Genomic DNA, 26,794 nt, shown 5'->3' with positions numbered 1-26,794 from the left:
CTCCAGTTATGTCTCAGTGGAGGATGAGTTTATGCCCTCCAGGAGGATGTTTCATTCCCTCCATTCTGAGTTAATGCCCTTTGCTGTAGGGCCATCGTTCGCTGTGAGGAAAGCTCATGTTATTCCCATTGCGGTTTGCCATACTGCTTTGGAAGCTTCAAATATTGAAGAGAGGCAGTGGAGCAAGCTGGTATGAGGCACTGAAAAAAGTGTGCTCTCTATCTCCCTCTGCTGGTTGATGGACACAACCCATCTGTAATGGCTGCATCTGCTATGATTAAAGGAAATAATTTATCACGGTAAGAACCTAATTTTCCCATTGTGCTCAGTGTTAGGATGCTACCTGTTGGTCTGGTCAGCCTCCTCCAACTTTGCAGCAGATGGGGTTGTTATATTTGTTGGTTTCCTTCTTTGGCTGGATTCAGGCATCAGCCAAGCAGATATTTTTTTGGTGGTTGCAGCTTGGCATTTGCTGTAGTTTCTCTGGGTGGCAAATCTGACTTCCACCAGAAGCGGATCCAGCTCTCTTGGTGGGGACAAACTGCATTTCAGTGCACACTGCTCCGTGTTGGAAGCTCTGGGTGACTCTTGACTCAGCATCTCCCAGAGGACAGGCCTCTGTGTTCTTACTGGTTGGGTTCAGCTCGCCCTTATTTTGGCAGTGCCAGGGGCTGTCTTCTGGGGCACCCTAGTTTGCCCTGCATTCCAGGTGTCTGCCCAAGCAGGGCTTTGGACTTCTAGTATCTGTTCGGTCAGGTTCTGCTGGGTTTTCTTATACACTGGTGTTTATTTTTATTTTTGGTGCACTAAGGCCACCTTTATTCATCAGGGGGTTTCTGCCTTTCTCCCCATCCACTCCATATACTCCTCCTCTTCTTGGATGGACTGGATTCGGTTAGTCCTTTTGTTAGGCTTTCTGCAGGGCCTCTGATCTGGTACTTAGGTGGTTTTCTCATTTGCCTACTGGCATCCCAGAGGCTCTCGACATCCATATGATCTCTAGTGGGTGATCCGCTTCCAGATTTCTGGGTGCCTGCTACCTGAGATTTTGACTTCCTTTGTGGCAGCCTGTCCTCATTAGGGGGTGTGGATGGGGCAGGCACATGGCCTGTCTTACATTCTCTAGGTCGCCACTTGATCGGTTGTGTATTGGGGATATCCTTTGTGGGCTCCAGATTCCCACCCTAGTTGAGTACTGTTTGCTACATCCCACAAGTATCTGGATTCATCTGCTGACGCTAAGAAATAAATTCTTACCTGATAAAATTCTTATTTTCTTTAGTCGCAGTAGACTAATCCAGAGGCCCATCCTGTTTTTCGGCAGTTCCTATCAGTACACATGCTCTGTTAGAACTTGTTGCTGCATTTTTACATTTTTGATGGACTCTTGTAATCGGTTCTTGGTTTACTGTTTTTTTTTTTCCTGTGGGGAAGGACTGTTCCTTCTGTTTTGTCATGAGAAATACTGACTGGCCAGGGAGCATTCTGTCCTATAAGACAGAGCTATCTTCACCTGCTGGTAGATAGTCACAACCCATAAGTATATGGATTGATGTGCTGCGACTAAAGGAAAGAATTATCAGGTAAGACAAATTTTCTTTGCTGCTTTTAATACTTTACCCTTTATTCATCAGTTTAAGTACCCAGGTTTTAATAATTCCCAGAATAAAGTTTTTCCTGTTTGTCTTGCGCAATCTCTGTCAAGCAGGTACAGTCTCTAGCATGTACACAGTGCTGCATACATTTGGTGCTATAGGAGTGTTTAGTAGTAATTTCTTGGTCATAGGGTTTCAGCTTCTCTGACTTCAGTTTTTCTCTGTTCATAATGAGGATGGAATGAGGCTACAAGAATGTAGGATTGGTGCCTTAGAGCATCTCTTTATGAAACTGACCTAAGGATGGTATGCTGTTGATCCCTTTTTAGATTTCATTGTAGTGATCAAACAGTGAAGTGTTTATAAACAATGAAAATCATGTTTCCCAGTTGTAATAACTTGTATCAAATGCCATGTTTGCCCTTATGGTTTGATTTGGAATGAGACACAACAACTTAACTAGTTGAGTAACTTAAGGTAAATACTGTTTCAGTCCATCCCAACAACTAATGAGATAGATGGCATGTAGTCCAAGCAGTAAAATGTTGCCTTTTGTTTGGGGGGGGGCAGGGGAGATGTTCTCCAGCTGTCCTAAACTTTTTTTTTTTTTTTTTTTCCTTTTCTCTTTTTGACTGACTTAAGGTCAGTATCCTTCACAGCCTACCTATCCAGTCCAACCACAGAACACCCCATCTGTTTACCCGCCAACTATGCATATGCCTCCAGCTCCACCTTATACTGATGCTCCTCCTGCTTATTCTGAGGTAAAGTATGTGTGGATGGGATACACTTAACAGAATCATGTAATTCAGCCTGATTTTCTTAACTTGAAATACTAATATTTTGATAAGGTGCCTTAAGCATCAGCTGCACTTTGAGATGTAGATGTTGGTGACTCTAGTTGTGTGGACTAAGTAGTATTTTGCTGCAGTACAGTGCATAGGGAGGCTTAACTTGATTTTAAGCAATGCATTCTGTTCAAAAATTCATGTGGCAAATCATAGTACTTGGCCTTGTGTTGAATTATTTCAGGTTGCTGTGCATATTTAATAATCTCAACAGATTGCAGTAGTCTAAAACATTCAAAAGAAGCTGTTTTTTTTTTTATTTTTTATTTTATTATTATTGTATCATGTTGGAGAAAAGCCCTCAAACCAAAGGAATACAATAAGAATTGTTTTTGAGGGCTTTTTTTCCAATATGATACAATCACAGCTTCTTTGAATGTTTAGACTAATGTAATCTGTTTTAGGTTACCTGAATTGAGCACTAGCACTTCATTTTTTTTTTTTTTTTGTCTTGCTGTGCATATTTCTCATAGCAACTCTTAGAAGAAAAAGGGGAAAAAGGCCATCTTCTTTTGCTGTTATGAGTTTATACTACTCTGCAATGGCAGAAGGAAGTCTGTCCATTTTGGCTGATGTGGGGAAAATTTGGTTGGGGGGGGGGGGGGGGCTGTGTTCCTTGTTTTCTAAGGACAGGCTTCTAGTCACAAGTGGGTAGACGCCAATCCGCATTGCCTGGTCTGGCATTTATGCCATACTAAAGTGCAGTCTGTGCTCCAATACGCATGTGCGAGTGCCTTTCTGCCTGTCATGTGAACATGGTCTCCTCAGGTCTCTCTCCCCCCCCCCCGCATGAGAAACTGCCTTTTTGGTCCTCTCCTCACTCGCACAGTTCATAGAGCTTTTAGTGCCTTTCAGCTTTATTTTTTCTTTTCCTATTTTTTTTGGACATCACGGGATGTTTTTAGGCCATGACTCCGGTCAGGTTCTTCCCTTTTTTTTCATTCCTTTGCCCCTTTTCAGGCACCATTGAGTCATTTAATTTGGCTGAGGTTTTCCTGGCCATGTCCATAAAGACTTCCAGTGGCTGCAAGCGCTGTACTCAGTGCAATCAGACTCTTGGGAAAGGACACCCATTCTTGGTGTCTACAGTGTCATGGGCCAGACCATAGACCTGTGTTCTCTTTGCATGAAGAGGACCTAGGTTTCCGAGGCTCAACAAGAGAAGATTTGTGGAGCCAAGTCCAGTTCCTCAACATCTGCATTGAGGTCGGAGGCATCTATTATCACACCGGGAGCCTTGGTAAGCATGGCTGCTTCAAGACCTTTACACACTAGGAGCAGTGAGGTGTTGCGTGGGTCTCCACCTTTCTTGAGGCCTCTTGCTGTGCAGACCCGACCCTGAGGCAATGTGAGGATTTTGACATTTGTCATCGGCACCAAGGAGCCTGGGTGAATTGTCGTCGGTCACCCTGATACATGGTGCCAGGAGCGCTAGGGTATCAAAGGATTTGGCACCTGAGAAGCATCTTCTCTCCCTCCATACTGCAACCTGTCTCAAAGCAGCCAAAATTCTGTTCCCATATCAACCCGGCACTCCAGCTTTTCCCAGTGTTGGCCCTTGAGCACATCCGGGCCTTGCTCCCTGAGCTGCTGGATGACCTTATGTAGTGATGTGCATCGGAATTGGGGAGTGCTTGCATCTGCCATACCTTCCGCTGTGGCTCAGTGTGGCCTCCAAAGTCACTGGTACCCCCTCAACATTGGTGGAGGAAGCTTCGCTGGAGTTGAGGCAGGAGCCAGTTTCTCAACACCGCTCTTGGACATGGCCCCTCAGCTTCAAGGCAAGCTGAGGGAGATCCTGTCCCAACACTGAGCAGCACTTATGGGACTTGGAGGAAGATCCCATATACTCTTCCTCAGATGAATCTTATGGGATTTCCTCTGAGCCCTCCCCACCACCTGAAAGGCTTTCTTTCCCATCTGTTGGTAAGGAAATGGCTGAGGCCATTTTATTTCCTTTGGAGGTGGAGGATGAGCCCAGGGCCAAGATGCTCTAAGTCCTGCCTTCAGTATAACTCTATCTCCTAGCAGGTGTGGATGTCTCTTCTCAGCTCCTGGATTTCTGCCTAGGGTGGCTCCTGAGCTATGCCAGTAGAGCAGGGGGTGTTGTGACTGCTGGTGCCCACTTTAAAGGCATACTTGGTTTTCCTTGGCCATGCCTTACCCCATTTCCCCTCCTCCCAGAGTTCCTCTGTGGCTGCCTGCCTCTAACTTTCCTCACAGTAAAAAAAAAAAAAAGTCTTAGTGTGGCAATTTCTGAGGCTTTCTCCAGAGCTCCTGGTTTGGTGCAGCTTGACTGCAGCTCGTTTGACTCGGTCTCCTGAGGTGAGAATGGTGCCCAGTTCCTCTGGGGAGGTTCCCGCTGACAGCGCTTTATGCGGGGTAAGTTTTGGCGCCATTTTGTTTTCTGTATTTGATGGCTGCTGAAGGGGTTAAGCACTGCTTCCACTGTGGGAAATGCAGATCAGCAGCGGGGCTTTGCAGCACATGCTGCCTAGATGCTAATGCTGGCACAAGCATGGTGAGCGGTGATTCTTCCCGCCCGCCGGAGTTGGCAGCGGCCGCCATCTTGGAGGCGCCACGTGACTTGACCCTCGCGGTTGCGGAGGGGTCTGAGTGCAGGGGGACGCCTCGTTTTGAAGTTTCTAGAGGAGCTTTTGCCTCCGCTTCCCCCCAATGTGGGGATGGATGTACGGGGTGAGCTTTTTTTTTCTCCCCTGAATTTGTGCTGCTGATGCATAAGTCTTTTATGTTAAAAAGAACACTGCCTGAGGCTCCTGACAATTCCTGTTGGTTTGGATTGCCTCCGGTTCTTGATAGCCCAGCGTCTGCTGGAGACTTTATTTCTTACCCCAAGGTTTTGGCTGACGCTAAGCGTCGACGAGTGAATACCCTGTCTGAGGGGACTCTTTCACTCTTCTCCCCTGTGGTCTAGTTTCGGGGAGTCTGAGGGGTCTGGCAGGCCCTCATGGACTGATGATCCAGACGAGGGTGGCTGCTTGCCACATGAGTTGGATGACCCTAAAGTGGTTTGGATTTTCCACCGCGACGAGCTGCTAGCTCTCATTTCTGATGCCTTACAGGCCCATTGTATTGAAGATCCTGACGAGGGCTCTGCCTCTTCTATTAATCTTAGGATGGCTAGCACTAAGAAGCCTTCTCGGATGAAAGCATGCATGGGAAAAGCCCAAGAGCTTATTTCAGTTCAATGGTCTGACCTTGAGGGTCCCTTGAAGGTGGCCACGGCTATGTCACCTTTACCCCCTGAGGGAAGGTCAGTTGACTATTTTTGGGATGCCTAAGAGGATGCTTTAGTCATGGCTGTGACTAAAAAGACTACTCTCCTGGTGGAGGGAGGGGTCGCTTTGAAAGATATGCAGGACCGGTGGCTGGAATCCATGCTGAAGCAGTCCTTTATCTGGGGCCTTTGCTTACGGGTGGCTATTTGCAGTTCCTATGCAGCCCGGGCCTGCCTTTCCTGGTTGCAGCAGATGGTTGAGCAGCCCGCTGATGGGAGCAGGTTCCCTTGCTGAGGTCAGCCCATGTATGGAGTCTGCCCTGTCTTTTTTGGCTGATGCCCTTTATGATCTGGTCAGCTTCGGCTAAGCAGATGTCTGTGGTGGTTGCTGCCTGCCGCTTTCTTTGGCTCCGGCATTGGGCGGCTGACATAGCCTCTAAAAGGCTGGTGAGGTTACCCTTTCGGGGCCTTCTTTTATTTGGGTAGGAGTTGGAGAAGATTAAGGACCTAGGGGACTAAGTCCAAACGGTTGCCTGAGGATAGGCAGAGGCCTTCTTCCTAAAGTCCTTTTCCCTCCTCTTCCAGGCCACGTTTTCACGAAGCTCACAGGTATCGCCCGGGGCGCTCTGTGGGGTTTGGTCAAGGTACCAGTTTCCAGCAGAGGAACTCCTTTTGTTCGGGCAAACGCGCGTCGTCGTCCGGGCAACGTTCAGGGGTGTTCTCCACAATGATGGGGTGCCGGTCCACTCGTCGGTTCCTGCAGTAGAGGATCGTCTCTCCCTCTAGGAGTGGACCAAGATTACTTTGAATCAGTGGGTCCTAGACCTGATCAGAGAAGGTTACTGGCTAGAATTTGCCGTCCCAGACTTATCCTCAACTTACGCAGAGTCAATGAGGCCTTAGGAGTACGACACTTCCGCATGGAAACCCTGCACTCTGTCATTGTGGCAGTACAGCCAGGAGAGTTTCTTGAGTCTCTGGACCTCAAGGAAGCGTACTTGCATATTCCCATCTGGCCGCCACATCAGCGGTTTCTCCGGTTTGCGGTATTGAGCCAACCTTTCCAGTTTTGCGCCTTGCCCCTTGGACTTTTTCCAAGGTCATGGTGGTAGCGGCTGCCTTTCTCAGGCGAGACGGTATCAGAGTTCACCCTTATCTCGACAACTGGCTCATCAGAGCAGATTCAGCAGACGAGTCGTCTTGCCACAGCCAGAGTTACAGTTCTTCAGATTCTGGGCTGGGTAGTCAATATGGCCAAAAGTCACCTGACCCCCCCCCCTCCCCCCCCGGCTCTCCAGTATTTGGGGGTCCGGTTTGACACAGCTTCGGGGTTTGTTTTTTTTTTCCTGACAGCAGGCAGCTCAAGCTTCAGAATCAGGTCTGCCTGCTCCTGCAGATGCCTTGCCATCGAGCTTGGGACTTTGTTCAGCTCCTGGGATCGATGACGGCCACCGTAGTGGTGGTTCCCTGGGCGAGAGCTCACATGAGACCGCTGCAGCTTGCTCTGCTTCAGCAATGGTCTCCGATTTCCCAGGAATAACGCAGACTACGGTGGCTTCCTGCGGCCCAGCGCAGTATGGATTGGTGGCTTTCTGACAGCAGGCTGTGGCAGGGGATGCCACTGGCTCTTCCTTTTTGGTGTCTGGTGATAACGGATGCCAGCCTTTCGGGCTGGGGAGCTCATTGCTGGGGACGCTATGCTCGGTCTGTGGTCCACCATGGAAGCGGAATGGTCCTATCAATCGTTTGGAACTGAGCGATATTCCAGTCTCTTCTGGCCTTCCACATGATGCTGAAGGGTCTTCCTGTCAGAGTTCTGTCGGACAACACGACAGCAGTGACCTACATCAGTCGCCAGGGCGGCACTTGTTGCAGGGCCTTGGCTGTGGAGGTTTCTCAGATCTGCGACTGGGCCGAGTGCCACCTAAAGCTGCTGTCCGTGGCTCACTAGCTGGTCAGAGCAACATGGAAGCCGATTTTCCTCAGCAGACATCAAATCGACCCAGCGGAATGGGAACTGGCAGAAGTTTTTCTTCAGATTTGTGCCAAAGGGGGGACTCCCGGCTTGGATCTCATGGAGTCAAGTGTAAACGCCAAAGTCCTTGCTTTTTCAGCAGAAGGAGAGATCCTCGCTTGGCAGGGTTGGATGCTCTGGCTCAACCTTGGCCCTTGGGCCTCCTGTATGTTCCCTCCTTGGCCCTTAATAGGGCAAGTTCTACTTCGGATTCGTCTGCACCGAGGATTGGTGATTTCTCATCACCCTGAATTGGCCAAGGTGTCCGTGGTACACGGATCTTCGGCAGATGCTGGTGGACGCGCCTCTTCCTTTGCCTCGGGTTCCGAACTTTAGTTCAGGGTCTGGTGACTATGGAAGATCCTTGCCGCTTTGGTCTTATGGCCTGGCTCTTGAGAGGGCGCAATTGAGGGACAAGGGCTATTCTAATAAGGTGATTGCCACGCTCTTGCAGGCTCGGATCTGGCGCACTTTTGAGGTGTGGTGTACGCCAAAGTCTATCTTGCCGACTACTTAGGGAGTGCTTAATCAGTTTCTACATGCTGTTTTTTTGCGGGAGGTTGATAACGTCCCTCCTTTGTTTGGTTTTTGCCCCGGTTCAGGGGCGTTCTCTGTGAGAAATTTTGTTTTGCCTTTGTTCACTCTGCTTTGGAAACTTCATATACTGAAGGCAGAGGGGGTTGGGTGTCCTGGAACACCATGTGCTTTGTGTTCTCTCTCCATTTGCTGGTAGGTGGATACAATCCATCAGTTAATGAATTCATCTGCTGTGACTAAAGGAAAAAAAATTTATCAAGGTAAGAACCTAATTTTCCCTTTTGACCTCATGCCCATCCTGGCGAAAGCAGTTTGCACATCTTGGATTGCAAGAGAGCATTGGCCTACTACATGGAGCGGACAAGGCCCCACAGTCTGTCCAGCTTTGTTTCTTTTGATCCTAACAGGATGGGGGTCGCCATTGGCGAAAAGCATCATTTCTGCTGGGCTGGCCTTAGAGGGTCCTGTCATACTCAGTTGTATATAGTTTCAGGTTAATCTGTGTTTTTGTCCTTGCGGTATTCCCCACGTGAGAATATAGAAGCCTGCTTGTTCTTGGAGAAAGCGAAGATGTAGCAGGTATTCTCCAAGAACAGGCTTTATATTCTCTCAATCCCGCCCACCTCCCCTTGGAGTTGTCTCCTTGGTTATTTTTACTTTTTCTTTCTTTAATATTGAACTGAGGAAACTACATTCACGTGATGGGCAGGAAGGCACATATTAGGTGGAGCGTGGCTCGCGCTTCACAAAGCTCTACTCTTTATTTTTACATAAATGCTGGACCGGATGATGCAGATTGGCTTCTACCCACTTGTGAGAATGATGCCTGCTGTCCTCTGAGAATACCTGCTACAGGTAAGTATCTTTTTTTTTTTTTTTTTTTTTTTTTTCCCCCCCCCCTCTGTAAAGAACTGCCTTTTGCCACCGCCATATACTTGCAGAAGCTCAAACATGATGGGACATACTATATAGATGGGCAAGCCAATTATTTTTCAGCATGAGCGGTCTTCAGCTATTGAAGGACGGTCTAGAAGACTGACCAATGTGTGCTCTTCTATTTCTTCTAATCCCTGTAGCTGTATCGTCAAGGCTATGTGCACCCACCTGCCAGTGTACCTCATCTTCCTGCAGCTTATCCTGGTGCTTCCTTGTACCTGCCCATGGCTCAGTCTGTGCCTGTAGGCCCAATGGCATCCTCTGTGCCTATGGCTTATTATCCCATAGGAGCCGTCTATCCTCCAGGGACAACAGTTGTGGTTGATGGTGCTTTTGATGCTGGTGCAAGGTTTGGGGCAGGAGCCAGCAGCAGTGTTCCTGTAAGTATGGACAAGGGTGCCGGGGGAGTTCATCTTTCTTAATGTAGAAGCCAATAACACTAGGTAGCCTGTGTACTGCGGTACTAATTGAAAATTGCAGCACTATAGATTCACAGCATATCTGTTCAACAAACATGCATGTTCATGGTCTAGTATAATCTCTGTAATCGTTAGCTGAATGATGAAACTGCATATAAGTGACTCTTCTTGGGGCTAAGATGGGGGTGGTCTAGTCACAGGAGAGGCTCTTGCCTGTTTTAACAATGAAAATTCATTTTTTGTGTTTTGTTTGTTTTGCAGCCACCACCTCCTGGTTGTCCTCCAACGCAGCTCAGCTAGCAGCCATGCAGGGGGCCATGTCTTGGTAACACAGCGGAAGGGCAACTACTTCATGGGTGCTCAGACGGAGGTTACACCATTTGGTGAAAAAGCCAAACTTGCTGGGTTTTTGCGTTTAGGTGGAACAAAGGGAGGAAGATTTTTTTTTTTCGGGGGGGGGGGGGGGGGGGGCGGAAGGGAGGGGAACAGACCACAGAGGCTCTCTTCTGTGTGAAGACATCACACTTCAGCACTTCTTACTATTTACTGCTTAGTTATATATAAAAAAAATCAGATAAAACTGCAGTTTAGGCACTTGTTGATGGGTATCTTCTAAGGTGCTCAAAGCCTTCAGGCACTTTTTTAATATAAACTTAATGTACTAGTAGGCATGCCTCAGTTTTGTGGATGAAAAAAGTGAAATAGCTAAACTCCCTCCTTTCCCAACACCCCTCGGCTCCTGGTAGACTTCAGCACTCCTTTGCCTAGTCTCCCCTCCTCTTCCCCCCCCCCCCCCCCCAAAAAAAAAAAAAAAAATTGGCTTCTGGCTTCAGTTTAAAGAATTTCTAGCCATAAGAATGACGTTTCTCATTCCCTCTCCCTCATCCACTAGAATCAGTCTTGCTCTCTGCAATGTAAGTAACTTAATTTTTAAAAGATGCTAGTATATGTATAATCTTCCATAGATTCACTGGTGCTGGTTGGAGGATGTACATGTAATTTCCCCCCCCCCCCCCCCCCCCCCCCCCAAAGTGGATTATTTGGAATTCTGTTAGAATATGTATACAAAAAAAATTACTTACTCTAAACTGTAATGACTCGGATCCCTCAATCACAGGACTTTATAAACAAGACTATTACTGGAAGAATTTCTTACTAATCCTAGTCTTAAATGTCCAGAATTTTTCTCAGCCTTTTCAAAGTAGGCCAATCCACATGCTTGCTTGCTTGCTTTAGGACTATAAAACACCATTTGTGTTTAAATGTTCCTCAGTGCTTAACACAATTTTATGTGAAGCTGTAGTATTTTAAGTGGAGATTTTAAGCCACCAGATTGCTTGCAGCAGAAGCTGTAAGGAGTATTGATGCTTATAGCATAAAGTGACTGCTAAGGCATAGTTCTGCCAGTTTCCAGTTGACCTGGTGTACAGTTTTATAAATGCTTCCTTGTGATTTTTTTTTTAGTGACTTGTGTAAAAAAAAATCTTGATTTTTAGCTGTGCAATATTTCATAAGTACACAACCACAGCCACTTTTTTTTTTTAGCTTTTAAGTGGCATGACTACTTGTGTGGAACCCCTGAAGCAGCTTTAATGAGCTGCATTTTTGCAATCAGATTGCACGTAACCCATGGCGTTTTGACATCTTGGGTCACAAGACCAGTTAGATCTGTATGCAGTCATCGCATCTCTTAGCCTGGCTGCTTCTAGGGTTTGGATGAGTTGCATCAAACAGCTTAAGGAATCTCAAACTTGCACATGCACTAATCTATTTTTTTTTCCTTATGTGCTATTTGCCTTTTGTAAACATTGTATGATCCATGGAGGGTACATGTTTTAAGCTACAGGATGTACAGCTTTTTGCATATTTATAAATTGTAGAGCTGTAACTGGCTTTTAAAATTGGTACTCTAATTTGCATTGGGCTGCTCTGCTGCAAGCCTCTCAAGCAATACTCCAGTGTGATCTTACAAGGCAGGACAACGCACTGGGGCTGTGCTCAGTCATAGGCACTGGAGGCAGCAGTACAGTTCAGAGAGGTGACAGCATTAACTACTTTTTCATGAGGGGTGCAACACAAAATATAATCTGACCTTCCTCCATTTTTTAGGAAGAATAGTTCAGGGACTTTTTATTTTATTTTTTATTCATCTAACTTTGATTTAATTCCAATTATCTAAATTTCAGTGTGCTGTATGTTTGACTGTACAACAGACTGTTATGGAAGCTCAGCATTGTATGTCTTATACAGGGTGCTGCACTGAACATGTGGGGTTTTATATTAAAAAATGTAGAATAAAGACTATTTTGAAGACTTGACTAAAATGAAGTTGCATTTAGATCCATCAACCCACCTACTGCATAAACCATAACTTCACCTCTCCTGCGTATTTTTGTTTACCATATTATGGGGCTCATTTTCAAAGCACTTTGCCTTACAACTTCCACGTAAGTCTAAGTGCTGAAAATACATTAATTGTGGCAAGGTTAAGGATTTGCTGCTGTTAAGGGCATTGACCCTTTATCACTTTCTACAAGTGCACATCTCCCATTGAGTTGTTCCCTTGTTTAAATATGATTTTAGTCTATTCTCCCACAGACTAATTACAATTGGCCCCCCCCCCCTTCCAACAACAACAAAAAAATAGATCAACTTTAGTGAATTCCCTGTACCCACAGTCTATCCTGATTCTCAAAGATTTTTGATTCCTAGCCTGACTGTATAGCCATAGTTTCCCTGGTCTCTCTAGCAGGAGGAAGAGTCATGTGCAGAAGAACTCAACTTGCTAGCAAACTGTACCTGAAGCCTCATGTTGCCATACACCAAGTGAAGTTACTTCAGTCTGTGATGATAAAGTTACTGTTATATTTCCAAATGCTTGCAGTAGCATGGCACTACTTAATCTATATATTCTGGGACATGTTGTTGTCTATACAGTGACATGTTACGTGCTCTATAGCCCTTGTTGAGTTAGTCTGACCTGTAGGCACAAGCTCCAGTTTTGGAGATACCACCTCTACTGCTAAGAGCTCTGTGCTGGGCTCAGGCAAGTGTTACTAAAAACTACTGAGCTCTATGGCCTGGTGCTCAGGAAGGGGTTACTAAACATGTTAGTTTTTTTTGGTAAGGCAACCTTTGGTTTGGAAAGGCAGGTTCTTGTAAAGAACACAACAGCAGCCTGACCACCTCAATCTGTCTTTAATGCATGGGGTGGGGGGGGGGGGGGGAGGTAGCAGATGCCCCCTACGTCTGTATAACTGTATGCAGACCATGGTACTTGTACTGTGTCCTAGTTTCACTAATGAGTAGGACTGCTTGCTTTTTGGCTCAATCCAAACACTGCTCTCCTGCTGCTGGAGTGAGGAGAGATGTTTGGAGCAGTCTGGCTGCTGCACTCCTTCTCTTTACTCCCCTCCCCTAACCATAATGCTGTGAGTTGTTCTCAGAAAGTGGCCTGTTTTGCAGTTCTATATGTTTAATAGTAACAGCCAGTACAGCTGCAGATACGTCTCAGCCTGGCCAACTACCTTGGAGTTATAAGTAGACAGGTTCATGTTCACCCTACTCTTGCCCCTGACTGGGAACAATGGCATAGGTCTAGTGGCTTATAGTAGTTTGTCATCTTTTCAGCTGCATGCTTTTGTGCTGGCTAGCTGATGCCCTCTCCCCATACCCATAGTTACACACCTGACCTTTTAAGCAGGAGTGATGGGGGTAAAGTTCATATTGATCACTACTGACCCTGCTGAAGTACAACATAGAAAGAAAAGCTCAGCTAGAATTGGGTCCTATACTGATGGTGGTGACAATTGTGTAACTTTTTTTTTTTTTGTTAAATTATACAGATCTGATTTAGCTTAATCTGCATAACAAGCCAAGCACCAGCTTAAAGTTTTTGTATTTAGGTGATAAAACCAAATAGACTAACTTTTTGAGAAACATATCAACCTTGTACTGTCCTTTACAGGGTCTGCAGTGCTAATATCCCTATTCTGTAAGGGTGCAGTAGTATAGCAAATTAAAGACTAAACACAAGTTACAATCTGACACTTTACCACTGCTGTATGAATTTGTAGTGAGTATGCTTTTTAGCTATTAAGGAGCTAAGATTGGCAACCAGACCCCCATGCTTGTATTCCAGAGCTGCTGCCTGCTCTGTGGGCTGCATTTTGGTCTTTTAAATAGAAAAAGTGGTTGCCTGGAATAAGGGGGGGGGGGGGGGGGGGCACACACTGATGGAAGATGAGGCAAATTTGCTGTGTTTTTTTTTTTTTGGGTGTGTGCTACCAAAGCCTCGTCTAAAGTGCAGTATGGAGAGAGATACCTGAAGCCAATCATGTGTTTGAAGTGGCCTACATTCATTTTCAACAAGTTACTGTTTAAAAAAAAACTCCCAAAACTCAAACTGTGTAATGCAATATTCTCTAAAACGAATAATTAGCTGCTGTAAGAAAATAAAACTTTTTAAAATGAAGAAAGATTACTCTTTATTGTATTTTAAGGTTCTTCAATTTGCAGGTGTCCCCTGTCACAGGGCTGCTGGCAAGAAGGAAGTGATTACATGCCATCTAATGTAAAAACTGACCTACCGTCCTGTGTAGGTATATTCAGTTGCAGTGGACAAGCCAGTTTGGTATCGGACATGCTGATAGCTTATCCCCTGCCAGTCATCCTGTTGCCATAGCTATGCTTGTTTCTGATAAGGCCTTGGCTCCTGTGTTCAAACAGTTCCCTTAATGGGAACTAATGCTTCCTCTATGGAAATATCTAAATCTCTGCATGTAGCTGTTCTATTCACATAAACTTTGGGTATGTGATGTCATTGCCTCTGTACCAAACAACATCACAAGTGGTGAAAAGCAGAAAGTCAATGCCACTGTTGCTTTAGCATCCACTTCCTTGTCATCAACAGCAGAGGAATCAGACTTTGGGGGTTGTGACTGTCTACAAGTAGGTGGAGAGAGAGCTTTGGGCGGAGTGCTCCTTGGAGAGCCAGTATTCTCTATTTCCAGCAGGCAGGTGGATGGTCTCTCGCAAGCTCCTGGTCTCATCTACTGTTTTACTCCATTTCTGGGTTTCAAAGTTCAGGTGAGTCAGAGGTATCTAGGCTTGCTCTGTCTATTCTAGTGGTACAGCTGGTGGTGCTAGGTTCCTCCCCCAGCACATGATTCCTTCCTCACAGCTAACAAAACAAAATGGAGGGGAGCACTTATACTGTTGTGGCTTTGTGGGAGTGAGGTGTTGCCCTGCATGTTGGCAGTACTTCATTCAGCCATATATGGTACCATTGTGCTGCTGTGGTTGCATACTGAGAGTGTGAGTACTGCCTCTTATTTTCTCTACCCAGTGGCTTTCTGGAATGGTACTTGGGGAACATAGTGCCTAGTGCTTCCCGATCCCTGCAGCAATTGCTGTGGGTGCTTTTGGGCATGCTTGTCTGCTGGCTGTGGCTATTTTTTTTTATTTTATTTCCTACCTCTAGATCTGGGTCTGGACTTTTGGGGTTATTCCATCCCTATCACTGTTGGTGCTGGGAGTGGTGAGCCTCCTCTTGCTCTTCACGGATGGAGGCTCCCTGGCTGAATGCGGGCACCATGATGCCAGGTCCTGGTGGCAGCTTTTTTTTTTGCCAGGCCTCCCTTGTCCTTCAGTGGGGGTGCTAGGGCAAATGTTCAGCTATTACCCTCTCCTGATTTTACAAGTGATAAGTGTCTGCTTAGCTTACTAGCTGTGAAGCTTGGTAGCTTCAGAGCAACCTTTATTTTTTTGTCAATTGCTACAACTTTCAACAAAAAATGAAAAACAATAATGGCCGCACCGAATGGCAGTCACCACCTTACCTCTATTTCTGATGCTCCTTGTTGTTCCGGGACTCTGATGGCTGCATGTGGTTATTCTGTGTGGGCCGGAGAGCCGGTTGCAGTGGCTCATGTTTTGTTCCAGCCTTCTTTCATTTCTCTTAGGACCAGTGATTGGTGGTGCTTACCTTTTGTGTCAGCAGTTTGGGGTCCTGATGGTACATTGGTGCCTTCCCACTGCAGCTCCTTGAGTCTGGGCAAGTTGTTTAACCCTCCATTTCCCCTGTATATACTATGTAAACCACTTATGTAGTTAACAAGGTGGTATATCAAGTCCTGTTCCCTTTCAGTCCAGCTGCTTGGAAGATCTGTGAGATAAGGGGGTACTACTAAGTTCTGGCCATGTCTGCGTTTCAGCACTCCCTGCATAGACCTTCCTTGTGTCTTTTTGGGGGGTGGGGGGGGGGGGGGGCACCTGCAGCATTAGTGGCTGCCTTCTGGCTGATTTTTTTTTTTTTTTTAAAAGCTCTTGTAGTTTGCTTCAGCTAGGTGCTGCTCTGGTGGCTTGGTTAGCTAGTTACAGCCAACTTTGCCCTGCTCGGACATACTGTCTTCTAGTCTGCACTACCTCTCTGCAGCAGTGTTTTTCTTCACTTGGGCCTATGGCCTTTTTGTCACCACCGCTTCTATGCCTCTGTTATAGGGGTCAACCGCTCTTAACCTTCAGTGCTGGAGCATCTGTTGCCCTTCCTGGAGGTCTGTTCTCTTCTGGTTGTGGCCCTACCATTGGGCAGGGTGTTCACTTCCCTGTCTTTGGTCTGCTTGTTTCCTGAGAATCTTTGGGTGTAACTTCAGTGCCTTTGTCTCCACTTTGGGTGGATGGCTCTTGGGCTCCTTGGTGGCCCTGGGCTAAGGTGGTGAATTGGTGTGTCAGCACCAGCTTTCCAGTCCCATGCTTTGGCCAACAAGCCCAGGCGTCAACCTACCATGTTGGCAGTTAAGTGACACTGTATTTTCTGATCTTTGCTGGTAGCCATCACAGTTCCCCCTCTGGATGTGGAACATAGCCCCTTCTCTTAAGGGCAAGCATGGCTCCATCAGTGGCTCTTGGTCATTTCCCTGACTCTGAACATAGAGCACACCTCTGGTTCCATCTTTGGAAGTGGGATGCTGCTCCAGTTCTGTATTATGGCGTATAGCTCTGTATGGCCAGTGACCTTGGGTTGGGATATAAGGTCCTGCTCCATTCCTGGCTGTAGGGCACTATTGTCTCTCTTTCCTCTATCATGGTATAGCTCTCTTTGCCTGTTGAGCTTACCTCATTCTTTAAAGGTAGAGCTCACCTTTCGAGCACAGTTCTTCGGTGGATGAGAAACTCACCTCTGTGTCTGTATGTGGCGCACAACTCTTTCACTGGAGGAGGAATGCACTTCTGTCTCTGCTATAGCATGCAGTGCTATCGCTGGATTGAGAGTGCACCTCTGTCTCTAGATATAGACACTCTACATTTGCCAGTGCCCTGTGGATTCTCCTATGTTGGGGTACATAAGTAGTGCCATACTGGGAAAGATCAAAGGTCCATCTAGCCCAGCATCCTGTCACCGACAGTGGCCAATCCAGGTTACCTCCATGGTTGACCATGAGCTTCACTTCCTTGCTCAGTTTCTGTATACTAGTCCATTATGGGTGCTATGCTGCTGTGGTGTAGTCTGACATGCCTGTGTGCTAGAGAGGGGGCCCTACCCCCTTTTTCCAGGTGGATGCATGTCTTTCATAAGTACATGGTGCTACTTTTATTTAACAGCTTTTGGTTCCCATCCCTGTGGGCAAAGGTTAGCTTCCGTTGGGTTAAGTTGCGAGTTTTTACATTGCCCAGTGACCGATGGCTTGGTGGTATCCTTTGTATATTTTACTTCTCCGGTTACCTTTTGCTATCCTAACCCTTGTTTTTGATACATCCCCCAAGGCTCTGAATTATTCTGATGTTGCCAAGAAGAAATATCCAGTGTACCTGAATGTAACTCACCTTGAGCTACTACTGAAAAAAGTATGAGCAAAATCTAAATCAATAAATAAAGGGAGGAAAAATGTCTTACCTGACAATTTTTCATTTAATTACAGCAGGTCCCATCCCTTTCTGTTCAGTTTCTATCTTCTCTAAGTGTTTATAGCTTTCTGGCTTCATAGACCTTTGCTCATTCTCAGGTTCATTTTTCCTAGCTGTGGGGAAGGCCTGTATTGACTTCCTTGTTCCGCTTCTCTTTTGGTATGAAGAACACTACCTAAGGAGGGAATCATCCTCTATGCGAGAGCTCAGTTTAATGCTTCTAGTGCCATCTTCTGGTAGTCACAACCCTCAAGTCTGGATTAGTGGCTGTGGCTACAGCAAAGAAAATTAGCAGGTAAAACACAATTTTTCCTTTTGCTACAAGTAGCAGCTGTTTTTCTGGTTTAGGAAATTTTAAAATTTAATCTTTTGAGATGGAATAGCATTCATTACTTCTAACTAAAAGGAGATGCTTACTTTTTCTATACAAAACTTAATAAAGTAAAATTATTACTAGCAACCCCAGCTGGTGCTCGGCAGCAGGTTTTTTTTTTAACTAGTTTTCACTGTCCTATGTGTTGTTTCAAACAGCTATTACTAGTGTGCATTACATACACACACACTTGTACAAAGAGCATATACTTCTGTGCCATGTCAAGAACACACATAGTGCATACGCTTACCAATAAATGAGTTGCTTAAACTAGCAATCTAGCATACCTAAGAAAAGCATGAGATTTTAAGTCTGTATAACATTTATTTCACATCCATGGAGGTCAGGCTAGCAGGTTCCCCCCCCCCCCCCCCCCAGCGGTCATGTGTCTTCTAAATACCCACTGTTATAGGTACCAGCTAGAACTGAGAGGTGGGCCCATACCTTCTCTCTCATTCAGTTACAAAAATCATGGTTTGAGGGAAAGAGCATGGATTGGCTGTTATGTACACTCCAGGTGTCTGTGTAAGATAACTTTCAAAAATAAGTACGGTTCCTATGCAGTTGTAGAGGACTTAAAACCTAGATGAAGAAAACCCATGTAAAGAATAAAATACACTTTAAAAAATTGAAGACGAAAAGAAATTTTAAGTTAAATGCTTGGCCAGTATGAGTAAAAACCAACAGTGTGTGTGTATCACTCCCTAAACCTCCTCATGCAGTAGTGATTTTGTACCAAGTCATCTTACACCGTTTTAGCAGCCACCACCCTCAATCGCCACCTACTACTACTATTTTATAATTTCTCCTTCCACGTAAACTTCATTGCTCTCATGCCCCAATGATCAGAAGCAAATACAGATGCTAGAGGCTGTTAGTGTCATACTAGTGCCTGTGTTTGCTACCGCCCCATGATCAGAGCCCCTGAGTGGGTAAAACAACACGCTTGTGGGCTTTGAACACAATTAGCATTCAAATGCATGCAAAACAGGGCTCTTAGCACAAATAGCATGCTAAACCTATTCATCCCCAATGATCAGCAACAAGCGCGCCAAAGAATGGCTCACTGGCCGCAGCAAACCCTATGCCAGCTCAAGGCTGGCGTTAGGGTTTGCAGACCATTTGGGAGGAATGGTCAGCCCTGTCCACCATGCATTTGCATGCTAGCTGGCCCCCCATTCCCCCCCCTACAATGGGGCTGGAGGTCCCCCCAACACCCCCCCCCCCCTCCCATTAGCAAGAAGTCCCTGGTGGTCCAGTTGGCTGCTGTCAATCCCCCTATCTTGAGTTGGAGGAGAAAGGGGGCCTGCCTCCTCTTCCTTTGACGCCCAGCCCTATGTATCCTTGGGGGAGGGGGCTGGAGACCCACTGGATCGCTAGCCCTTCCTGAACCTGTGTCGGGGGGGGGGGGGGGGACCAGAGGTCCGCCAGACCTCCAGCCCCCATTTTGCCTTGCTCGGGGCAGGTGTAGTTGGGGTTCTGGTGGTCCCATGGACCGCCACCCCTTGTGTTGACAGGTCTGGGCTTTTGCCCTGTCAAAGAAGTGTGGGAGGATTACATCCTCCCACACTTCTACCCCATGACAGAATTGCATGCTTAAATTTGCATGTCATTATCTCTGATCATGGGTCCAATAACACCCTGCACTGTTCCAGCGCTAGTTTTAGAGCACTGTTTGGAACAGCACAGGGCTTTTGATCATCTGCTTGTCAGGCCCCCATGCTCAAAAGCAAATGCCAGACTAGCACGGAATGCCCAGAACTGTGTGTGTGTGAAATAACAATCTTACAGGCTTTGAGGGCAATGAGCATGCAAATGCATGCCAAAGAGGACCTGCTGTATTCTTTCCCAGTGCTCAGTGGGGCAGTATGTCAAACAAGTGTGCTCTTCCTGCAGCAAGCCCTATGCCATCTTGGAGCTGGTATTAAGGTTGGGCTGAACCATTAGGGAGGAATGGGGAGATCCTTGGGGGGGGGGGGGGGGGGGGGGAAATCACACCTCCAGCTGTCTGCTACCTACACTAAGTTTAAACCTCCCAAAAGTAGCATATCCATATACCCTGCTGCCGTAAAAAGGGGAAACCAGGGTCACAAAGACTTCTCCCTCCCGTGCCCTGCACCTACTAAAGTACTGACTGGAAGTAGAGTTAACCTGGGCTAGTCTATAAGCTGCCTCCCCACAACTTTCTCTAGCAGGATGCACTTCTAACTCCTTCCCTCTGTACAGCTCTTGAGTATGCCCAGGCACAATCCTGAAAAGTCTCTTAATGCTCAATGCTAACCGCACTTAAATCGGCATAACCTTAGCGTAGTACATTAGGGTGTTCCGTCCCTGTGCTGTTGTGGTATTTTTTGCCAGTGCTGTTTAGTACTGTGCCAGAGTTTTTAGCCTTCTCCCCCCTTGGCTGTGCATATATTTCTTTAGCACTTGGGGGGGGGGGGGGGGGGGGGGGGGCAATACACAAAACTCCAGTGCTATAGAGAACAATGCGGAAAAACACTGACTGACCAATGCTCAAAACAGCATGCAAATTATAAGCACTGGTTGGTAAAAGGGTCCAAGGGTTCCTGACACAGTTATTGTGTGCCTATCCCAGCAATTTTTGGACCCAAGCTTTAAAGCTCCCTGGTGGTCGACTACTGGCCCAGTGCTCCCCCCCCCCCCCCTTTACAATAAATCAACCCAGACCAGACCGTTCCACTAAGCCCTGATGGGCAGTGGAATTCCCCCCCCCCCCCCCCCCCCCGCCTGCATATACCTTAAAGTTGGAGACAGGAGGGCTACCTCCTCGCTCCAGGCCTGCCCCCTTCAACAGGGCAGTACCCTGCCCAGCCCCTCCCAGTACATCCTAAGAGTAACAAGCTCATTTTTAATACAAGCCAGTTCATTAGCATGAGACTTTCACTCTCTGCTTCTATGCACCGTAAAGCAGTGATAACACCATAACTTTTTTTTTTATTTTTTTTTAAATACGGGCTGAAACCAGGCTAAAGAAAATGTTGCAAGCCTGATTTGCTTTGATCATCAGTCCCCTCAGTAATTATATCACAGCCATCTAAATTAGGCCCCGATGCACAAAGGCAGCTATAAAATACAGCTGCCTCGCTAAAATTTAGCGAATCGCTCACAGCTAGTGATGCACAAAGGGAATTGCATGCAAATGAGCACGGATCCTCATTGTTTGCAAGTTCGAGCTGTCAAATCCATTTGACAGCTCTCATGCACTGGACTGCAACTGTTACCCCAGTGGACCCTGACCTCCAAAATCAATTTTTAAACTTTCTCTGGTGGTTCAGTGGCCCACAACCCCTCTGCCAGTGAACCTGGAACCTTTTAAAAAATTTTCCATGGTGGTTAAGTGGACCAAACTCCCCCCCCACCACCCTATACCTTACAACAAAGTGGAGGCAGGAGGGCAGGAGCAACAGCTTCCCCCTCCTGCCTCAGGGCTGCCTGAAACAAAATGGCAGTGCCCAGGCCCTGCCCAGTGCATTCTGGGATTCACTGGGCAGGGATAACACCATATAAGGAGTTTGGGTTTTTAAAAGGTTCTGGGCTCACGGGGGGGGGGGGGGGGATTTAAAAATAAAATTTAAGGGGGGGGGGGGGGGCTCGCCAGGAGGTAGGAAGCACAAGCAGGCAGCCTTTGTAGCTTCCTGCTTGTGCTTCTCTCCTGAGGGCTAGATGTATTAAAGTCCTCGGAAGAGCCGTTCCCTTACCGATTCCATAGCAAATCGGTAGGGAATGGCCATGCATCAAGGAAATGGAATGTAAATGAGCTGCTTATTGTAGCTCACTTGCATTCTCTATTTCCTCGGAAAACAGTTGGCCGGTCGAGCATGCGAAGAGCAGCCAAGCGTTATGCTGGCTGCTCTGTGCATGCCAAAGACGTCCAAAAAGGACATCCCTGACAAGCACTTGTCAGAGCCGCGGGCCGGAGCTGCAGCCGCCGGTGTAGCAGGTGATCCCTGCCGCTCCACTCTCGGAAGAAGGGGGTGGATAGCGGCTGACCATGCAGACCCTCCTCCCCGGGAATGCACGACTCTGGGGGGTAAGAGTTGCACCAAAATACCATCATATTGGGACGTGCGAGGACGCCTACCATTGACGTCCTTCACTGAAACATTAAAAAAAAAAAAAAAAGGACAGCCCTGACGAGCAACTGGACGTTTTCCCCCAGATTTTTTTGTGATGGGTGTTCTTCTGCGAGGACGTCCAAATAAAAAAACTATTTGGACATCCCTTTCGATTATGCCCCCCTCCAGGTCTCTCCGCCCATCACAGCGCATTTATCTGACACCTGTGACAGCTAAACACACTGTGATTGGCTGAGAGAGACCTGGAGGGGGCATAATCGAAAGGGGCGTCCAAATAGTTTTTTTATTTGGACGTCCTCGCAGAAGAACACCCATCACAAAAAAATCTGGGGAAAATCGTCCAATTGCTCGTCAGGGCCACCCTTTTTTTTTAATGTTTCGGTGAAGGACATCCATGTTAGGCCTTTTAGAAGGACAGCCCTGACGAGCACTTGGGCGTTTTTCTTTTGTTACATTTATAGAAGTTTTTAGAGGCTGTGCAGCCCCGACGAGAGGTACAGACCTCCCGTTAGATTTTCCACAGTTAGGCAATCGGAAAACGGTAGTGCATCTCATTACAATACGATTTATACACATTGGGGTACTAATTTGCTCATTTGCATTCCGTTTTCGTTAGCTGCTACCGTGATCTGAAAATGGCTCGGAGAAGCATTTAGTGCATGCCACGGTTTAGTACTTGCTCGTTAAGTTTAGTGCATCTGGCCCTGAGAGATCCAGAGCAGCTGTAAAATTTCCTCATTAAATTAGGGCTGCTGTGGAATACACATTTGATTACCAATGAGCTCACTGTAATACACTTGCATTGGGTTCGTGGTGGCTGGTAATGGCACACATTAGAGCCACTGAAAACCCCTTTTATACATTCCTAGCTACCTACTACTACTACTTAGCACTATTGGCAAGAACCAGTCTAAAGCAAACATTAATAGCAAGGTAAGCTCTGTGCATCTGGCCCTTAGAGGTCACTTCTCCCCTAAGTTCTTCTATGGGCCCCCACCTCCCATGAACTTTCAGGTGCTTTCCTCAAGGCTAAAACACACACACACAGCTCTGATCCTGGCCTCATCTATCTATATTAATAAAACTACATGTCTGGTAAAGAAGGAATGTACTGATAAAAAGTAAATGCTGTACAAAGCAAACCTTGAACATGAAGTATATAAGCACTAGTCATCTCTCACAAGCATTATTTGCATATTAAGGCTAATCCTCTGGTCTCGAATGTCTTCTGTGCTTCAGCCCCTGCTTTCTACCCTATGGTTCTTTGGCACTATTAAACATGGGGAGCAGGGAGCATAGTGGAGTACTTCCCTATCAAAAGGCTATTTGCCTGCCTCATTTGTTTGGAGTTGTGTGTGTACTAACACAGAGCAGGTCACAAAGCATTTGGAAACAATATAGCATTACACTGCCCTGCCTTCTATAAACAACTTTAAAACAAACAAACAAAAAACCACCCTAATAAACAGCTCCTGGTGCTTGGCCCTGAAAGAAGAAAGTGGCTAGTATATGGCATGCTAGCAGTGTTTTCATCCCAGCAATTACAGAGCATTAGAGATAAGAGTATCATTTTTAGGAGAACACACGAGGCTTGTGCCTACTACTTCCCAAATTGTACTAGGGCAAGTGGCATTCCGCTCTGCCTCAGAACAGCACACTGACACTAGGTAATTTCTCTTTCCCTACCCACTGCAGCTATTTTTCAGGTTCACACCTCACCAGTGGGCATGATTGCATCTATTTTACTGACCTTCAAAAATATATATAGTACTCCATTTTCTAATAGAGATAAGGAGAAAGATTGCAGTGTTTCCTATGGATATGGTATATTTACAATCATTTTATCCAAAAGGAAAAGATCCGCTGTAACAAATTTTTGTTTTTTTTTTTAAACTGGAGTCTGTACATGTAACATTTGCATATTTATCTCATCTTCCTTATGAGAAAGCGAAAACAATTCTGAGGTTGTTGAGTATCAGGGCAGCCTAACACACCCTGTGACTGCTGGATGCCTCCTTCACACACCTTGTCTGGGAATCACATATAGTATTCCTGCTTCTCCTCTGGCACAGAGTTACTGTCCATCTGCAATGCTTTATTGGCCTCCTCATCAAGCTGCTCATTGGTGATGTAGCTGCCTTTGTGCTTGTAGAGGTAAACAATAATGATGACCAGGACACTTAATAATGTGACAAAGACCACAGCAATTACACCTAAGAAAAGAAAAAACAAAAAAGTTAAAAGTCAATACACTTAACTAGGCCTGCCACTCGTGCAGTCTGGGCTGGGTACACATAGAGGTAGAGGTAGCAAAAGGGGGGGGGGGGGTCACTGTCACTACATATGGGTCACACCTGAGACCCAGATGCATAAAGGTCCCAGTAAAGAATCGCTCTGTATTTCCACCTCGGTAAAAATTATCGATTTGGAATTACAGAGCAATTCCCAAAGCAAACTGCATGCAAATCAGCTACTCACAAAAGCGACGAACAGCTCGATGGGGGAAAGCCAGTCGGTCAGCTGAGCATGCGCAGAACAGCCAAATATACCACAATCTGATAATTCGTTGTATCAAAGAAGGAAAAATATTCTGCTTCTAATGTCTCGCCAAATTAAGGCGAGGTGCATGAAGAGCATGCCAAACCAGCAAAGATTGCAAACAAGTAAGACCTGCAGGTTTCTTATCCAACAAAAATACAGCCAGGTACCATTCCACTGGGCAACCGAGCCATACCTGAAGATGAGACTGCATGGCCCTCCAGTATGCTCGAGCCTTAGCCCAGGTCCACCAAATACAACCCATAGTGCCCAACTCTGCACAGCCCCTCCAACAATTCGGAGAAACACCAGGAAAAGTATGGTGCAACCTTGCTGGAGTAAGGTACCAGCGATAAAAAAAACCTTTATTGCATTTTCCATGAGGGAAACGGCCAAGGAATATTTCAACAGAGCCGTCTCCAAAATAAGCCAATTATCAGCAGAAATCTCAGCAACTCCCTCTGGAGCTCATACAGCTTAATCCATCTAGTCAAAAAAGCATAGCGCCAAGTGCTCTTAAAATCCTTACACAAATCCTCCAAATAAGACTCTCGCAAAATACTAGAATGAAACAAGAGTACTCAAAATGCTTCACCTGAACATAAGCATAATGGTCAGAGGGTGACAGCTGAAGGCAGAAAGAACATTAAAGGAAACAAATTCCTCCTCATCAAACAACTGACCCCAAGAGCCCAAGGAGCAAAAGAACTCACTCAATCGGGGTATGTTGAGACAGAGAAGAATAAGAGACGGTAAATAATGAGTACCAATAAAAAAAGTGGCAGAGATAGTGGGGCACAAACCCCCAGGCAAACTTCTATACACTTTCCCAGAAGCCAAATAAGATGTTCAACAAACAAGGGCCCACCAAATATTGGTCAAGATGAACCCACAACTTATGCTCAACAGCGTGAAAGCATTCAATCGCAATGAGCCTGTGCTGAACAGTAATACTAGAACAAGTTGGGGACAGCCAAGCCCTCCTCTGCTTACATTTGTATAAAAACCCTTGATGTAGACGAGGACGTTTATTCCACACAAAGCGAATGAGGTGATCTTGCAGACCAGATTAAAAAAAAAAAGATATAGGGATACTGAGGGGGAGCACCTGAAATAAATCCAGCAAACGAGAGAGCACATTAATTTTAAGGGCTGCTATCCTCCCAAACCAGGAAAGTTCCACAGACTCCCAACGATCCAAATCCCAAACCAACGCCCTCTAAAGAGGATAGTTAGCCCCACAGAGGTCCTGAACGTTACCCGGGAGCTGAACTCCTAAGTAACGAATCTCCTTAGAGATCCACTTAAAAGGAAAGGAATTCTGCAGAGTATCCAACAAGCTAGGTGCCAACCCAACTGCCAAACCTGTAGAAGTTGTTGCATTCAACTTATACCTAGAGACAGCAGAATAAGCTGTAATTTCTTTCATCAAATTAGGAAGAAAACCAAAGGACGCATAAGGGATGAGGACATCGTCAGCAAATAACGCTATTTTTAAATTCCCAATCCCTTACATAAACTCCAATATCCGGGTTAGTCTTGATGGCCACAGAAAGGGCTCCATAACCATAGCAAATAAAGGGGAAAGGGGACATCCCTGACATGTACCCCCAGGAAAGAGAAAATAAAGTAGGATTTCCACCATTAACCCTAACACACACGCCTTGGGTGAAGCATAAAAAGCCACAATCCAAGAGTGATAAAATGGCCCCACCCTGAATTTATCCATAACCGTATCAAGAAAGCCCCAATGGACCCGATCGAAGGCCTTCTCTGCATCTAGCACTAGGAGGCACATTGGGATACCTGAGACCTATGAAGCAAGTCTACTGTCCGTTGCACATTATCCATCTTAAAACTCTGGGACTTACACGCACCTAACACTCAACCAACACACGAAAAAGGACACACACTAGACATTATTACACACAAATTCGACCCAGACTCTACTCTCCTACTCACAGACACAAAATGGACACCCACACCATGAACAGACCACCATAAAGCATATATCTCCCTCCACTGGCGAAAAATACGTACGAACGCAGCCAATAAACAGGAACGAACAACATACACTACGAGAGGAAAAATAGACCCCACAGCATTCTGGCGACAAGTCTACCAAAATGAATGGTCAACAAACACGGACACCATTCAATTCCTCCAAGAATGGGACGACATATGTAAGACAACATTAGACACAATTGCCCCAATCCAAACCAGGACATCACATAGGAAAAAAATCAAACCCATGGTTCACCGAGAAGCTGAAAGAACTCAAAACACAAGTCAGA

At 46.1% G+C, this 26,794-nt stretch overlaps 2 protein-coding genes across 3 annotated transcripts in view; one reads left to right on the top strand and one right to left on the bottom strand.

The window, feature by feature from the left end:
- The window catches only part of DAZAP2 (DAZ associated protein 2), a 30,367-nt gene extending 16,400 nt beyond the window's left edge, over positions 1 to 13,967 (top strand). The window contains 6 exon segments of the mRNA XM_030198281.1: positions 2,238 to 2,359; positions 9,309 to 9,548; positions 9,849 to 9,870; positions 9,873 to 9,902; positions 9,905 to 9,943; positions 9,946 to 13,967. Coding sequence (XP_030054141.1) covers positions 2,238 to 2,359; positions 9,309 to 9,548; positions 9,849 to 9,870; positions 9,873 to 9,902; positions 9,905 to 9,943; positions 9,946 to 9,974 — 482 coding nt within the window. The 3' untranslated portion in view covers positions 9,975 to 13,967.
- Positions 13,968 to 23,768: 9,801 nt separating this feature from the next.
- Positions 23,769 to 26,794, bottom strand: part of SMAGP (small cell adhesion glycoprotein) — an 86,284-nt gene continuing 83,258 nt past the window's right edge. For both annotated transcript variants that reach the window (XM_030198279.1, XM_030198280.1), the window contains one exon: positions 23,769 to 24,175. In XM_030198279.1, the coding sequence (XP_030054139.1) occupies positions 24,000 to 24,175 (176 nt within the window). In that variant the 3' untranslated portion in view covers positions 23,769 to 23,999. The remainder of the gene's footprint in view (positions 24,176 to 26,794) is intronic.

The sequence above is a fragment of the Microcaecilia unicolor genome, chromosome 3 (genome assembly GCF_901765095.1).
Source record: "Microcaecilia unicolor chromosome 3, aMicUni1.1, whole genome shotgun sequence".
NCBI classification, from domain to species: domain Eukaryota; kingdom Metazoa; phylum Chordata; class Amphibia; order Gymnophiona; family Siphonopidae; genus Microcaecilia; species Microcaecilia unicolor.
Note: the sequence above shows the minus strand (reverse complement) of the source record. Positions and strands in the feature narration are given on the sequence as shown.